Source organism: Melanotaenia boesemani, chromosome 20, assembly GCF_017639745.1.
Source record: "Melanotaenia boesemani isolate fMelBoe1 chromosome 20, fMelBoe1.pri, whole genome shotgun sequence".
In the NCBI taxonomy this organism is placed as follows: Eukaryota; Metazoa; Chordata; class Actinopteri; order Atheriniformes; family Melanotaeniidae; genus Melanotaenia; species Melanotaenia boesemani.
This window is the reverse complement of record NC_055701.1, coordinates 21,545,432-21,562,142: the sequence shown is the minus strand read 5'-3', so window position 1 is coordinate 21,562,142 and position 16,711 is coordinate 21,545,432. Positions and strand designations below refer to the sequence as shown.

The 16,711-nt window shown below is 39.5% G+C and overlaps 1 protein-coding gene across 3 annotated transcripts in view; it reads right to left on the bottom strand.

Moving 5' to 3' along the window:
* Window positions 1-311: 311 nt before the first annotated feature.
* Window positions 312-16,711, bottom strand: part of map4k5 (mitogen-activated protein kinase kinase kinase kinase 5) — a 28,763-nt gene continuing 12,363 nt past the window's right edge. The window contains exons 11-35 of one of the 3 annotated variants that reach the window (XM_041971279.1): window positions 16,565-16,627; window positions 16,348-16,429; window positions 15,855-15,971; window positions 14,959-15,037; window positions 14,202-14,273; window positions 13,138-13,196; window positions 12,930-12,997; window positions 11,894-11,938; window positions 11,758-11,800; window positions 11,455-11,665; window positions 11,098-11,177; window positions 10,647-10,688; window positions 10,314-10,398; window positions 10,141-10,220; window positions 9,310-9,370; window positions 8,764-8,766; window positions 8,427-8,544; window positions 8,084-8,142; window positions 7,800-7,903; window positions 7,348-7,525; window positions 6,859-6,927; window positions 6,670-6,762; window positions 5,906-5,976; window positions 4,318-4,373; window positions 312-1,345 (exon numbers count right to left, since the gene is read on the bottom strand). In XM_041971279.1, coding sequence (XP_041827213.1) covers window positions 1,258-1,345; window positions 4,318-4,373; window positions 5,906-5,976; window positions 6,670-6,762; window positions 6,859-6,927; window positions 7,348-7,525; window positions 7,800-7,903; window positions 8,084-8,142; window positions 8,427-8,544; window positions 8,764-8,766; window positions 9,310-9,370; window positions 10,141-10,220; window positions 10,314-10,398; window positions 10,647-10,688; window positions 11,098-11,177; window positions 11,455-11,665; window positions 11,758-11,800; window positions 11,894-11,938; window positions 12,930-12,997; window positions 13,138-13,196; window positions 14,202-14,273; window positions 14,959-15,037; window positions 15,855-15,971; window positions 16,348-16,429; window positions 16,565-16,627 — 2,026 coding nt within the window. In that variant the 3' untranslated portion in view covers window positions 312-1,257. The remainder of the gene's footprint in view (window positions 1,346-4,317; window positions 4,374-5,905; window positions 5,977-6,669; window positions 6,763-6,858; window positions 6,928-7,347; window positions 7,526-7,799; window positions 7,904-8,083; window positions 8,143-8,426; window positions 8,545-8,763; window positions 8,767-9,309; window positions 9,371-10,140; window positions 10,221-10,313; window positions 10,399-10,646; window positions 10,689-11,097; window positions 11,178-11,454; window positions 11,666-11,757; window positions 11,801-11,893; window positions 11,939-12,929; window positions 12,998-13,137; window positions 13,197-14,201; window positions 14,274-14,958; window positions 15,038-15,854; window positions 15,972-16,347; window positions 16,430-16,564; window positions 16,628-16,711) is intronic. The other 2 variants (XM_041971280.1, XM_041971281.1) reach the window with 2 other exon arrangements.

Here is a 16,711-nt window from a genome sequence, read left to right as displayed (position 1 = left end):
TAAACAAAAGAATAAACAACCACCAAACTGATCCATTCATAAAGGTATCTTATGTTAAAGATGGGTCAGATTTCTTTTTACAATGAAGTTCATTTTGTGTTTAATTTGAAGCTCCTCTTCACAGGTGTGACATCATTTAAGGATTGACAAGGACACACAGACACCAATTAGTTCAACTTTGCCATGTCAGAGGGAAGGAAGACTAAAAATAGAAATAATGGAAGCTACTTCTCACTTGTCTTGGCTTTTCCCATGACAGACTCATCAGGTGCAGTGACGCTCCACTCACAACGAAAAGCCACAGCCAAAGCTTTCATGTTAACAGCTTTTAATTATTTTTAATTACAAAAAACGTTTACATTAAACATTTTGCAAAGGGAATGCAGAGATGTTAAAGACCTAGCATTGTCCCTCATTTTGTCAATTTATTTTAAATAAAAATGTACAAAAGTGCTTAAATGGTGCAAATAATAAAAGACCTATAAAAGAGATGGGTAAAGAACAAAAAAGAAAAGAACATGTTTGTAGAACATTAAATCCAAGTTCTAAAAATGCAGCAGAGTACAAGAAGCAACTATATTACATAGCAGTAAAACCCAAAGCTGCTGAGGAACTGTTCACCCGGTAGATAATCCTCACACAGCAGGACGCTCCGACACTGTCCGGAAATCCAACATTCCCTCTGAATGAAGATTAAGTTAATAAATATTGCTTAAATAACCCACAGGGCTCATGGGTTTCTGTTTAAACTATTAGTTTTGACAACTAAATTTGTAAAATCTCATACCTACTGATATTTACCACCGGCAATGAATATATGTGATATGTTACGATTAATAACAATCTCCCATTGTATCCTAATACAATCACATTTCTTGAGAATTATAATGGCACTTTAGTCGATAATACTTCTAGATAACTTGTTTGTAACTCATACCACGGTACAGAAAAAGAGAACTGCTAGGTACTGGAACAAAGTTCATTTAAGCTTTAATGGTTTCTCCTGCTTGAACTTCATTATTTGTATTCAGGGATGCTACAGGGAAAGTCGTGCTGGTGTTAAGGCTACTCATGAATCTGCATGGAAGAAGCTCCTCTTTTGACCTGCGGATCATGTGATCATTAACAAAAGCTTCCAATAACCGTTTCAAACCAGACGTTTCCTTTTACCAAGCAGCATACTGTAGGTCCCAAACTGGAGTTCTCTCCCAAAACCTTTTCAGCTTTTCTATGAGGCTTCCAGTCTCTGGCTGAGGATCAGTAACTGTTCTCATGACCTGCTAAGATGTAAAGGTTGCTCAGGGCTGTGGGGTTGTCGGTCGGTCGGCTCTCCAAAACCACCACCCTGCAAAATAAACACAGAAGCCGCAGTGAGGACAAATAAAACCATCAGTTGCTCATCTTATCACAATAACTTTGTTTAAATCAGCTGATCAATTTGGCCTCATTAGTTGTTTCCATCAAGGTTATCTGACGGACACTTCAACGTATCCCATGATAAATAGCTGATGGGAAAAAAACTTGTTACTGATCCCAGAATAATCAGCTGCTTCAATTTTTAGCCAAGAAACAGAACCAACTCTAGAGGTCAGATCTGTCTCCATCTTTAACCGGTTTATCACCGAGACCTGCTTTATTTGGGTTTTTATGGTCATGTTTCCTGTTTGTAAAAACAACACTACTTCACTTCAAATTTAAACTTTTGTTTTAGAGGCATTTTAAACCTTTTCCATTGGTTTGGCAATCATCTGAGAAAACAATCAGTGGACTTTTAGAAGCAGCAGGTGATTCGCTCAGAGTAGAAGACAAACATTAGCCTGCTTCTGTCAACCAGAACAGAACAAATTTTACCGTTTACATAAAGAGTTAATATAAATACAACTTTGGCAAAAGGTTTACAAATAATACAAATCTGCTGATTACACTTTCGTCTCTAACCAAATGATGAAATTTAAGTTATAATTGGTCATCTTATCACTATTTCCAACCTTCCTCAGGCTTCCCCCCTCTTCATCTCCGGGATGATTCAAATGTTCCAACTTTAATTCTTTTTTCGCCATCGTCACTGGTGTCTGGATGGTGATGGGTCCTATCTATGCTCAAAATTGTCCACCTGGGTCTAATCTGAAGTTTTTCTAGTATGATTCTGGCTCACAGACAGGTTAATAAAGTTTCCTCTGAGAAAAGTGTTGTTTATGGATGGGCTGGTGAGTGAATAACTGAACTGCACTGACAGCGTAACACATGCAAGACGTGTGGAAGTGTCGGTCTGCTGCTGCGTGTTAAGCTACTGTGTGATGTCAGGTGAGGACGGTTGAGTGTATGTTCAGGTATAATCCCCTCGTGGTGACAGCTGAGCAGGGAAGCTACAGTCTATACTGTCCGTTCCATCAGATGAAATTACAGAGCCGTGGAAAGACACTCAAACCAGCCTGGCAGTGCCCAGGCGGTGGTGAATAAAACATGGGGGGCTGGGCGGCTGGTGCCACTGGTAAAGAGGCTCCATCAGGAGTTAACACGGAGGCAGTGGCACTGCAGGAGAATCCTTGTTCACTGAGCATGCTCTGTTTGAATGTGTGAGAGTGAAAGTTAAATTGCATCCAGCTTGTTTGAGGCTGTGACGAACATCACCTTAATGTGACCAGATGCATTAAGTCAGGTTTTCAACAAATCAATAATATTTAAAACAAAAACTTGCTTAATTACCTTGTTATTTATTCAACAGATTGAAATTCATCATATGTGGTCTGTAGACATAAAATGTAATACATCTGTGATTCCTGTGCAACCAGTAGTTTTTTCCAGATATTGGATGTCCTAACCACATGAATTCTGATAGATAAAAAGGTCCAGCATTGTCATATGATAATTAAAGACTTAGAGATTACAATATGTGTGCATCCTTTGCACAAGGTAAAAACAGAAAGCTCTCGTCTCTTACCGACAAGTTTTTGTATATTCATTTTATATTCAATTTTGTTTCTGCATGTCATCCGTTTTTAGATAATAATTAGTAATTGAGTAAACATCTTTGGCTTCTTTTGTTTGTTTTTTTCCACAATGTAAAGATTTGTAGCTCGCTTTAGTTTTATGCAACTTCTTTCTTCTTCATCAGAACAGTTGGACAATTAAAAAAATTTTTTTGATTCAGTGTATGACTTTTATAGATAAGCAGTTATCTATAAAACAACCATTTACAACGGATTAAAAACAACTTTGACAATAAGCAATTAGTTTTCCAAGGTGTCAGATTTGCTGTTTTTCTCTGTTACAAGTAGATTAAATTATACCATTAGCAGCAATTAACTGGGAAGAAGTGACGGTGAACTTTCAGAACTTCATGTTGTACAAGAGTGCGTACTTTCTACCCTTTTTTAAATGAGTGCTTAAATAAAAGTATTTTATTCTTGTCAAAGTGGATATTCCTAGCAACAACAAAGTTTTCCTTATCCTCGGAGCCGATCAGAACACATTTCCAGGCTCCTGTCAGCTTCCTGCCAGCTAATAAAGTGATCCTGTTGCTTCTGTTTAAATTATTTTGTCTTGACGGACTTGAAGGACTCCATCTGTACTCATGTTTATACAACTTTGTCTCGCGTAATGATAAACCGCATCTTGAAATAGCTTTGTGTGACTGTGAGATGTTTAACATGCAATAAGGATGAAGAGACTGTGAGATGTGGGATGACGTCTAAGACGCATACAAGGACACGGCGGTCATGAGCTGTTCTGCTTCATCTGAAAGTATTATCCATGAATAGCAGCACCAGCGTTAAGGTGGAGGTAAAATAAAAGTGTAAAACATGAGTGCTGGTAGAGACAGAAACACCAGCACAGTGAGAATAGAAAGTGTTGAGCAGTTTTTTTTTTTTTTTTTTTTCCTGGTTTCCAGATAATAGAAAAACACTAAAGCCAGATTTATGCTTGCGCGACATTTGCGTGGAGTCGGTTACGGCGTAGCTGATGCTGGTGAGTTTGCTTCTGCTCTCAAGCGTAGGGGGTACACGTAGTTTTGGTGTTGTGCTGCAGTTTCTCCTCTTAAGCCTACGGTGGTGACGCAGACGCAAACACAGCACAACCATAAATTCACCCCAAGACTGGAGGGAGGGTAGATACAATCTACAGGGCTGAGTCTCACAGAAACAACAGAGCAAATCAAAGGGGGGAAAAAAAAAGAAAAAAAGAAAAACAGACTGACAAAGAAAGAAACTAACAAAACATTTCCACCCAGTCTCCATTTCTTTGTTAATCCTTTGAATTTTTGTGTAATATGACGATCACACATGAGCACTGTTAAGTTTAAACGTTTGTACCAACCTGTCAGATCCAAGGAGGCGGAAGACTCTGCTCGGATCACAAATCTCCTGAGTCACCTAGAAATGAAAGCGAAAGAGCTTTAAAGTGTAAACTAAGTCTCTACATCTTCATCTAGTCAGTCATTGTACATTTAAATTGAATCACACCGCTCTGCACAGCAGGAATCAGTTATCTATGCCAACAATGAACAGTCAAATTTAGTTTAGACAAAACGATGCATTGTGAGAGCAAGGTGGATGTAAGAAGCTATGTTTCTCTGCAACACAGCAGTCTCATTTTATAAATCAATGCTCCAACAAAAAAAGCTCAGTTTAGATGGAAATAAAACTTTAAACAACCTGACGTTGCAACATTTCTGACCAGCAGGAAATCTGTTTGCCTGATGATCACTCAAAGATAAATGATGCATTTTGCCCCCTTTTGCAACATCAAACAACCACTCAGCAAAGTATTTTAAATTACTTTTTATACTGGGGTTAGTATTTGCACAAGGATCACAAACAGCCTATTTAACAGCATTTTATGTTGTGGATGAAGGACGGCTGTTTCTGGGGATCTTGTGTTTCTGTATGAGGACATGCAGAGGGTATACCTGTTCTAATCACAAGCTGTAGCCTGGCACTTTGCAGTGTAAAAGACAAGGGTCCTTTCAAAAGACTAACTTGTTGACATGTCATGAATACCTGCTGACAGATGTGAGATAGTCAGTGGGTGACACCTGCAAGGTGTAAGCCCTTGGCCTTGGAAGAGATCTGATCTGTTTAAGTCTAAATGACAACAAGGTTTCAGGTGATCGGTGGAGCACCCACCGAGACAACCATGGATCACCAGGCCTGAGCCCCTTCAGTGCCTTCACTTTATGAAAAGAATCATATACACAAAAGCTGAATTATTTAGTGCTGCTCCCTGTTGTGAGACAGGTTTCTTCTACGATCAAACATGAATTTTACATGGCTGCTGGCATTTCAAAAATCCTCGCTATGGAAGAGCTGTCAGGCTGGGCTGAGGACAAACTCAAAAAAACTGACCTTTTGTTTCAGTCAAGTGCTTCAGGACCATGTCTGACAGACACAGCTTTCAGATGGGTAGCCTCTAATACCATATCACTTTCCATAAAAACACTATGCTTTACCTCCCTGTGATCTCTTGAACTTTTACTGTAGTGCTTAACTTAGCTCATGATCGGGTTAATGTGAATCGTGTCACGTGAAGGGGGGACTAATTTATTACTTCTGCACGACAAACATGTTTTGTTTCCAGCTGATCTTGTCCACACAGAGTGAGAGACATGGAGGTCTTTGCAAACAAGACACAGCTGTGTTTGTTCATATGTTTAGTAAACAAGCATGCAACCAGAGAGGTGACACAAAATGGTAATATTTCACTAATACTGAAACTTTGACCAATACTGGTTTTAAATGTTAACCATCATCATAAGGGAAGGTAGTAATTGTTTATTTTATTCCCAGAGTAAGCAAAGAACAATCCTTACATCAAACTCCATCTAAGTGCAGCAGTATGTAAAAGGACATTGACCACCTTGATAAGTATGTCATGATTGCCCCCAGCTTTAGGAGTCAGGGTTTACCTCATTGGACTTGAAGCTCTTTCCCTGCATGCCATGTTTCCAGAAGGCCAGGACGCTGTCCTGAAGGCACACTGTGACAATACAGAAGCAAGTGTGTGTAAGTACACAGAAAAAACAAACAAGGCTGAAATACAATATTTTTGTAAATGATTGACTTTAACCTCATGTTTACAAAGAATTTTTAAGTATTAATAAATGCTCTAGGTTTGAAACTTAAAATGTTTATTATGCATCAGGTCTGAATGGCAGATTCTTCTTTTAAAATAAGGGATCTTGGTTTTTGAATATTTTATACACCAAACTGAGGTGAACAACTAGCACTGCCTGGAGGCCCCCTGCTGGGTTTGCTGTGTTGCCATAATCCAAGCATACATGTGAATTTCTGTCATGTCAAGCAGAGATGGTCTCACTTGACTTATCTTTGATCTTTGTAAAAAATCTAAAACAGATTGTGTACGACATGTTAAAGTTAGCTCTTAGCTTTCTTTCATTACTGCCACCTGCCTCCATTCTCAAAACTGGGCAACCAATCAGAATGAGCATCTGATTGGTTGCACAATCACCAACTGATGGGATGCCAAGTAAAAAAAATGGGGCCTTCAGTGGTGATGGGATTAGCTTAGCATAACATGCCTTGTGGACAATTATTGGTTTGTTGTATAAGACGAGTTACTCCAACATGAATGAGTTGTGACACCCAAAATTTCTTGTCCTGGAATTGCTTTCTGTACAAGCTCAGAGGTGGAAGACGCGTTTAAGCTCACCAACACACTCAATGCAGAAATCAAAGCTGAGCTCAGAAGCCAGTTTCTTGTTGGACTTCAGTTTGCCCTGGAGATTAACAATCTTTAAATTTTCTGGAGAGAAGATTAAACAAATGGTTAGAATAGTGAGACAACATATTTACAATGGAACAACACAAAAACAACAAAACTAGATGAGACTGTACTTACGGTCCAAACACACCAACACAGTGTCTCTCTCCAACTGGGTGACATGGATTGCATCCACTTGCTGATTACCTGTAGCGGGGGAACAATAGTGTTCTGTAAATACTGGCAATATCATTCTGTGTCCCACTAATTTAAGCAGGACTATAAAATTATTCTTTAATGAAAAACATAAAAGGTACTCTTTGATACTCCTGATATGTTGTTAGACTGAATATGAGGTGGGGCTAGGCGATATTTCTTTTTTTTTGTTTGTTTTGGCTTTATTAGGAATTCATATAAATATACAGCCATTTCAATTAACATGTTTTAGTACCTTTGTATGACACACCAGTCGGAAGTAGGAATGGAAAGGCTGCCCATTACATTTAGACATTAACCAGCAGCCACTGATTTTATTAATACAGAATTACCAAAAACATCAGAACTGTTTTATGAGTCTTGTGTGGAAGTACATTTATACCAACACATTATAGTAAATGTCTGACTTACATGTTCCCATTTCTGTGAACCAGGACGAGCAAGAGTTTAGGTTGATAGTCTCAAAGCGGACCACCTGGCCTGGTTCTGTACCCTGGCTGATGGCAACACACACCAGAGGATACTCCTGCTCTGGGACCACTAGCATCTCAAACACTCTGAGCGGGCTGGGAAGAGGAAAGTCGAAGTGCTGCACCAGGAAGAGAAAGATGAGAGGATGGTGTTAATGTTTAATTCTGCAATAATATTCTACATTATAAAGACACTTGACAGATCCATGATGACATGATGCTCCAGAGATAAAAGGTGTGTTGAGTTTTTTATTGTTAAATTACATAAATTACATATTACATTCCTGGGGAAAACGACAGAAAATATGAGAAAAAACACTCGAGAAATAAAGAATTGGTCCTTTATATAAGAAATGTCATCATATGAGTTGAAGGGAAACAGTCTCAACTGACCTTGATGAGCATGAACCTCTGCATGGGTTCATACCACTGCAGTAAGACAATCCCAGACTGAAGTGCCCCACACAAGTACTTGTGGCCTGTATATGGGTTTCTCACTGTGAAGGTAATTAGGAAAGAGACATTGCAGCCAGACTAAGCTTTCTAGATCCAACATTAGTGTCAAAGACAAAGAGGACATGACTTGGTGAGAGATGTTTGTCAATTATTGACACAATCTCACATGATGGAAGAGGAGGTACATAAAACAGACTGGTTGGGAGAGAGAGCTCACTCACCAATGCAGCATTTGTGACAGCCCTTTGTGTCTGGGATCTTAGCTGTCAAGGCAAATCGCCTGAAGAGAAAAACAGTCAAGTTGTTTTGACCACAGTCTTAAAAGATCTGATGATATCTAGGAATGAGGGAAGTTGTCAGGTTGTTTTTTTCTTTTTTCTACTGCAGTCACTTGTCACGTGAGTAGACGGTGCAGAACAACAAGAAGCGACTGCACAGTGTGAGCAAAGCAACATCATAACACTTAGGGAAAGAAAAAAACAAACAAACAAAAAACCAAAGAAAACCCAATGAAAAGTTGTGGATGGAAGGATTCAGACCCAAGTCCAGGTCGGTTAATCTCACCTGGGCAAAATCTTGTCTGGAAAACGATGAGTTTGGAGCTGAGCTGCCAGGCTGCCGGGCTTCTTCAACTGCTCAAACAGTCCGATGAGGTTGTGGGAATACAGCTGGAAGGATCTCCCTGCAGCAGAATACAGTATTTTTCTTTATTAACTTCATGAGTAACGACTCAAAGGAGTGGACACATAATCCCATAGTTTGACTGCGCTCATCTAAAATATGAATAAGTACATTTTCATTTAAATATTAAGTAATTTACCCACAGAGCCGCTTCAATACAGAAAGGTTAGATGTGAACAGGGGTAAAAAATAGAAGTGTGATGATGTGAAGCATGATTACCTTCTGATGAAGCCAGTTAGTAGAATATCAAATCAAGCCAGGTGAGAGGAGGATGGACAGAGTCCAAGGGAAGAGGAGAAGAGAACAGAGGTTAAGTATACCAAGGGGCAAACTGCTGAAGGTAAAACCGAAAGTAGACCTCGCGCTTTGTAATCCCATCCACAAATGTTAAACCAAGAAAAAGGATAGGCTCTTAGGAAAGACAAATGCAGACAGTTTGGTATCAAATGATGGCCGATTTTGAGTTTTCTGACCACAGATAGCATATCCGTCTCATATACATAGAAGCACACTAGACTTTGCAGCTATGTATAAATTGTAGTCTAGAAAGATAAAGATTTCTATTTTTCAGCCCATGAGGACATATGTGACACATGTGGCTCTTATCGTGGGTCTAATGGCAAACAACAGAGACGGTTATTTTGGGGCTGCAGATATGGAATGATTGCGTTGCCTTCAGGGACAACCAGATAACACAGGACAAAGAAGCAGCAGATTGTGACAGTGGGCAGCAAAGCAGGAGGCTGTGATAAGTCCATCACTTACCTGACAAAGACATCAGATTGTTGTTGATAATATACAGCCACGTACACTTCCTTGGGAAAAGCTAAAGAGGGAATTAAATACAAAATGACAATAATCAGCTGAACGAGGGGGAGGAGAAGAAATAAAAGAACATTCATCTGTGAAATAAGCATTTGCTGAACTCCTTCCCTGCACTGTTCAATTACAGTTTGGCAACTGTAGTAAGCACAGCAGGTCTGTCAAACTTTATCTCAACCTTTAAGAACAGTTAATCTCAAAGAATTCAGGCTGACGTAAGCTGCAGTATCCAGCTTCTTGTTGAACTTGGGTTGTAATGCTTCAGCAGTACAAGTATCATTATCCCAGATTAAGATTCTATCTCCGACTGTGGGTCTTTTCCCTTAAAAAGACTCTGCAACATTTTTCAGGAAACACAAAAATAAGCATGGAGGCTATCTGGCTATTTTGTGTAGTTTTATATTTTCCTTTCTTCAACATATATAAATACATATATACATATATGCTATAATGTAAAAATAAATGTCACATCTTATGTGAATTAATAGCTGAGACAGAATATTAGTTTTTCCCTGGAGCATGTAGCATTAAGCTATCATTTCCAAAGGTCAGACTACTTTTACCAGATTTCCATTTAGAAATCAGTCATCTGGAAACATTAAAAGCAGAACTGGAAATCATGATTTTATCCAACTCAGGGAACTAAGAATAGCACGGTAGCTACAGCTGTTAAACAGTCATAGATTTGCAATATGCAGCTTTAGTGGAGAATCAGTAAATAATCTCATGCTTATTAGGATAGCATTTATGCAGCTTGGTTTCAGCTGGTCTTACCTGCTCCATTGTTGCCTCATGCAGCTCATTTAGATTCAATGTGTAGATGCCATCCTCTGTTCCAAAGATGAGGTACTGATCTATAAAAAGAAAAATATATTTGAGCACTGGCTCCAACAAAACATAAGACTGCTGCATATTTGTGCAAATGGCATTCACTGCATTGCATGTACCTTTGGTGTCTGGATGAATCCATGATGTGGCACAGTTGATTTTCAACGGACACCCATCAAACACTTTTGAGAAACAGGCTCCCATCTGCAGAAAAAAAAACAAACAATCCAGCTAAGAGCAGGCAGCATCTATCTCAGTGAAGTGTCAAAATGTCAACCAAAATTTAATGAGGTGGAAATGAGCCGAACCACAGTGCAGGAAACTCTGCGGACCCCAAACATCTACAGAATGTACAGCTGCAGCTCAAACGAGAGTTTAATAACAGTGTCCATGAAACCATGCCAGCAGGGTTGAGCAAAAGCTTTGAGGGACACAACAGATGATTCACTCACCAGTACTTTAGGAGTGGGTGGTAGGCCGTTGATCGCTGGTTTCTAAGGAGGAGCAGAGTAAATAAAAACCATAAAATACCACAGATGCTGAACACACAGACAAAGCAAAAACAATTAGATTAAATGTAGCTCCATAATTTAGCTCCAGCTTAAAACAATAAGCCAAATAAAAAGAATATAGATTGTTTTTGTGCGTGCTCTGGGGAAGTCCAAGGTTCAGCATGAATGGATGCCAAATCTCTCTCCTTAACTGTCAGCTTTTGGGCCTGCCAAAAGAAAACTTCATATTTGAGGTCCCAGAGTGAGGTAGGCCAGCGAGTTGGGAGATGCTGCACATTTCCAATATGGGCTCTAATTCAGCATATGACATTTTTATTCTAAAGCTAAATAAAACTAAAGATGTGAAACAAATTTAGTAATGGAATATGTTGTGAAATATTTTTAAACTCACAGGGAATTCCTTTTTCCGGTGCTCCCGGTTGGGTGGTGGCTTCAGACTGCTTCCATTCACACTGTCATCTGAATCATTATCTATTATGAAATATGAAGCAGGTTAAGTTACATTTGGGGCATAGTCAATCAATTATAATGTCAAACAGAAGAATTTATCAATCCTAAAATTAGGCCAGTTCAGATCAGCCTTCCTTACCTTTAAATTTAAAGGGAGCTTGTAAAAATAGAAGAAGTACGCTTTTAGAGACCAGACTCACTCAGGATGAGACACACACACACACACACACACAAAAACGAAACAAAACATGACACAGCTCATTTATTTATACCCCTGAAGAGAAACGCTGAAACTCACCGGGATCAGATGCATGAGACAAAAGGCCAGGACTGCTAACGCTGGCTGAGAGGAAGTCTGGAGACGAGTGCTCCCCCTTGTTGCCCTGCTCAGGTGTGCTCTGTCTGCGAGCCGCCTGGCTCGGTCCATTATCTGAGTTAGGGAACCTCCGAACTGTCAGACACCGCTCATCATTTAGACCATACTCCTCAGACGAGCTGTTTAATGGCGGCTAAGAAGAAGAAAAAGATTTGGACAGTTCAACACTGTATGCCACAAAATGGAAATGCCAACAGAATAAATACCCCTAACATAAGATCTCACCTTAGGGGGCAGAGGAGGAGGAACACCTGGCTTCAGAGTTGACCTGAAATAGAGGGTTTTGCACAGAAGGATATAAACTTTGTAAAGAAATAGTTATGTATATTTGATAAAAATCTAGTCTTTTGACCGAACTTACAGCTCTACATCTTCAAAGGCATCTTCCAGATGAGTGATGTGTCCACTGCAGGTGACAAATCAGTAATCAGTTTGAAAGTAATGCTCAGTGTGTCGTTCCGGGTGGATGTTAATGGAGCAAATAATATGACTCACAAGAGAAGAGTTGTGTTTGTTTAACAACTGCAGTAAAAGATCCTAAACTGGGGGGGCCAGTTTGGTCCCAGAGAGCCGCAGTCCTGCAGGTTTCGGATGTTTCCCTGCTCTAACACACCTGACTCAAATTAAATAAATCCAACAGCTTATTAAGTTCTGCTTGTGACTAATTTCTTTGAATCAGGTGTGCAGAAACAATCCACATCTAAAACATGCAGGTCAGAGGCTTTCTAGGACTGAACATGCCTACCCCTGCCCTAATCCATATATGATATTTACTGTGCAGGCTTAGCCCCACAAGGCCATGAAACTGCTGGCAGCAGGGTATGAATGACAGAATTTCTGGATCTACATCTATTATCACACAACACATGCTGAATAATGAGTGTAGGGGCAGCTGATTTCTTTCCTAAATGCGAAAGGGAAGGTGAAGGAGCGAGGGGTGGTCTGGATGGTGTAGGGGACTACAAAGTTAGCGTTACCGTTGGAACAATTCATCCTCAACGCTTTTGAGAAGGCTCCTTCGAGGGACAACATGGTGAGGTAGACAGCCAAAAGAGGACAGAGAAAGTTGGCAAGAAAAAAAAAAGTCAAAGCACATGGACAAGTGAGAAGGAGCTTAAATACCAAAGCAACATTTAGAAATGCGGACAGGGAGAGTGAGCCCATCTACAGGCATAGGTTAGGTCAAGTAAGAAAGCAAGTTAGAGTGATACAGCTTAGTACAGAAAATAACTAACATGCAGTAGCAACTCCCAGCATAGAAGTGAAAGAAATGCAAGTCTCCACCTTCTGTGAGTGAGTCTCAAGAGATGCATTTATCTAATACAGGCCAGGTAATGAGTGAAAGACAGACTTGGTAAATAGAGGCAGTTCCCATGACAACAGTGTCCATTGACTACCTGGTTGTTATTCCTCCCTCGGCAAAGGGGCTCCAAGGGGAAGGGAAGTCATTATCTTTATTTACATCCTGTGGAAAGGCAAACACACACAAAAATATAACATTTTTCCCTTTTTATCTAATTACAAGTATATGTAAAAACTAATCATTTTTAATCAGGAAAACAAATGTTTTCCATAGGTTGAGATTAAACTTAACATGAATATTACCATTTCAGAATGAGCCTCAGTTTCCTTCTGGAGAGGTGGTTTAAACTGCAACTTGTCAACTGTGAATGAAAAACATTGTCTTAAGTTGTTTTTCTTGAACGCACCTTTGACACTAGAGGGCATCAGCACTCAACACATTAAGACACACAAAGTCTTCCTCCTCACTCTCCAGTTCATTAGTATGAGAAACGCTTTGAGCCCATTCTTTAGAGAAAATCACGTGTGAGGGTGAAGTAAAACACAGATAAACTGCTTCCATAACATTGTACCTGGCATGTCACCACAGAGATCTTTTGCTGATTTATGACGCTGTTATGTTAATGTTTGGTCTGAGGTCTGAAAAGGAGTTAGTTAAAAAGACAAACAAAGATCCCACTTGACACTAACCAGATCTGTTCACATTGGAAATATTGATGAGAGAGGAAGGATTACAAATGAATCAAGGAGCAAAATATTCTTAGTTTAGGTTTGAGGTTGCAGCCTGTTAAACATTTGATCCATTTAGTGTCCAACATAATCACAATGTGATCCCACTGTACTTACAAAGGTGAACTAAATCAACCGACCTGCCAATAAATACTCCCACATAATCAGCTTCTTATTAACAAAGGAACTTTGTGTTTGGGCATTCTTAGGAAAGATTTTTTGCCTGGTGTTTTTTTCTGCTTGAGGTATGCTGATCATGTGGAAGTGATGCTGTTTTTCAAACACAGAGAACAGTGAGTAGGTGAGACTTATGAAACCACACAGTAAAGTGACAAAAGTAAAACCGAGGGATCATGTTAGACATAATTACTTCCTTGTCAGAACCTGATTAGTCATCTCCAACACTGTAACAGTTGTCAGTCTGATAGGAACCAAGACGTCACAACACCAAATTATTCATCCGTACTTCCGCTAAAGCCTCATGAAGTTGCTACTCCATGAAGAACTCAGTCTGTTAGTGTCACTTCAATTTCAAACCCAAGTTGTATTTTTGCCACATTGTCCAATTTCTCAGGAAGAGATGGAAGTGAGCTTGGGAATAAGACAAACACACACTGTCTCACTACACTGTAACTAACCTGCATCCCCCCTGTGTCTGTCAGTGAAGCTAGGGCTTGAGATTGGCCCTCCTTGGTCTGTTCCATTGTTTGCTTCATGGAGGAGGGAAGGTCAGATAATAGTGAGAATTTTAGATAAAAACCAAACAGGATGTGCATCTGGTACAAATGATGAAAGCAAAAACAAGCACAAAACACAATGAAGCATGAAGCCCTACAAACAAGTATGACAAACATCTGACAGGCACATCTCACCATCGGGCCGCTACGTCACTAATAATGACATGAGAAAGAGCCGCAGCTTATTGATGCAATGAACACAACAATGTTCAGTTTTATCCTCAACACCACAACTTCCCTGAAGGGTGTTACAACATTGAAGTTTAAACTGGATCCTCTCCTCACAATGTCGGACTGAAAGCTGACATTTTTTGTGGACATCTGATCCTTCAGACAAGCTAGTTTAAAAGTTAAAGATGAGCAGCAGCAACTTAATTTATATTTAAAACGATACAAGCTACAGTGTCATGATATACTCTACTACATCCACTTTCTCTTCCATGAATCGCCAGGCTATTATTACACACACACTACCACAAGCCGTGGTCTGGAAAAGTGCCAGACAGTGCAGCAGGATTAGTGGGATGAACCTCAGACAAGTCACTGGACCTCTGTCGCCCTAAGCAGCCAGGCTGACAGGCACATGGACCAATGATAGCATGGACGCAAGGCAGGGGGTTGGTCTTGGGAGATGGGCCTTGGCTTTGTGTTTACTTACAGTTTATCTCTGAGCGCGTCCTCTCAGCTCTGGCGTGTTTGTTGGTGGAGCGGATGGTGTGTCTGACGGCAGAGATGGGCTGGAACAAACAATGGAAGAGACGGGGATTAAAGAAAATAAAGAAAATAGGTTCTAACTGTGGGAAAGTAGTGATTAAGTATTTTTATCTTATGAAACACCAGAAGCCGAAGCAACTTGGTTTAAAACAGTTATGCCATTATCATTTTAAATAATCTATAGAAACTAGTTTTAAAACCTCTCAAGTCAAGCAGGTTTGAGAGCTTTTTTTCCTTGTGCATCATCACATTATTATGCATCCCAGAGGCTGAGTGTTTGCTACAAGCTCCATTGCCTGGAGTCAATAGCGTTTGGGGGTTTTTCACTCATCGTGTCCAAGACAGTGCTACTGCTGTCAGAGGGAGAAAAGCACAATGGTCTTCTAAAAGGCTCTGGTACCACCTCTTTGGCTGCCACATAGATGTGTTACTGGCCACAGTTGGAATAAGAATGTCAATGGTGAGAATCAACACAGGGGATTTAGATGAGCATGAAAACATAGTTTAGAGCTGCTAAAAAATACAAACTGCTGTTGTAATATTAACATTCACTGACTGGATACTTAACTAATCTGAGAGGGTCAGTCGGTGTTTGCATTTCTGTCAGGTTTGCTACACCTGTTTAATCCCAAAATTCTGTACTGTCAAATTTATACACACTTTTACCCCAATTATATTATTATTATGACTATTTTAATTGTTCAAACATGATATGCAACATATTTTCAAGTAGATGTCCAAATATTTGTGTGTAGATGTTTATTCTTGACCACCGCTTTCTAACCTGCCTAAAGATAAAAAACAGAACTGTGGTGCATGAAAGACAGAATCCAACACTACCTCTAGGTCATCATCATCCACTTCACTGTAATGCTGGTGGTTGTCTGGATTGTTCATCTTATCTAAGAGATCAACCGCAAGCCTCCTCGTCAGCCCCGTCTGGGCCATAAAAACATGCTGGAGAAAACAAAACGGCATTAGAGACACTATTAAAAAGATTAGAATTTGAAAATTACTGTTTCTGATTAACAATGCAACACACAAGAACCAAGAAACCTGATTTACAATAAAGAACAGAATTTCATTAATAGATTAGTTAAAACCGTCTGCATTAATCATCCAGTTCCAGGACTACCGAGCAGGGACAGCTATCTTCAGAGGCATTATATTATCAAAGAGGAGAATATTTTAGGAAACAGCAGAGCTTGGTTTGAAGTTTGACTGGTGCTTTCTAAACTCTAGCTTCTTTTTATTAATCTAAAGCACTCAAGTGAAGATATTATAAATCTCAATATATATATGTAGCTGTCAAGTCAAGAATAATATTTATTACCGACAGAAGTTTTTCTGCAGTGGGGCGCCTTTTTGGGTTCTTTGTTAAAGACACTTTAACAAAATTGTGGAAAGCAGCAGACCTGTGGGACAAAATAGTTTTGTTTTATACAATAATCATCCCTATTCTCACCAAAAAACATGATGTTAACAAAAAAATAAAATAAAATCAGACATTAATCCCTCGCTAGCATGACTAATCATCTTCAGACACTCACCATTTGCTTTTGTCTTTTAGCTTCGGAGGCTGGAAGCTACTCTTTGACATCAAAAACAAGGCCCTAAAAAAGCAGGAAAAAAATAGCACTTAACAAAAAATGAGTTAAAAGAAGGCATGCAAAAGTTATTTAAGAAAAGGCAAACAA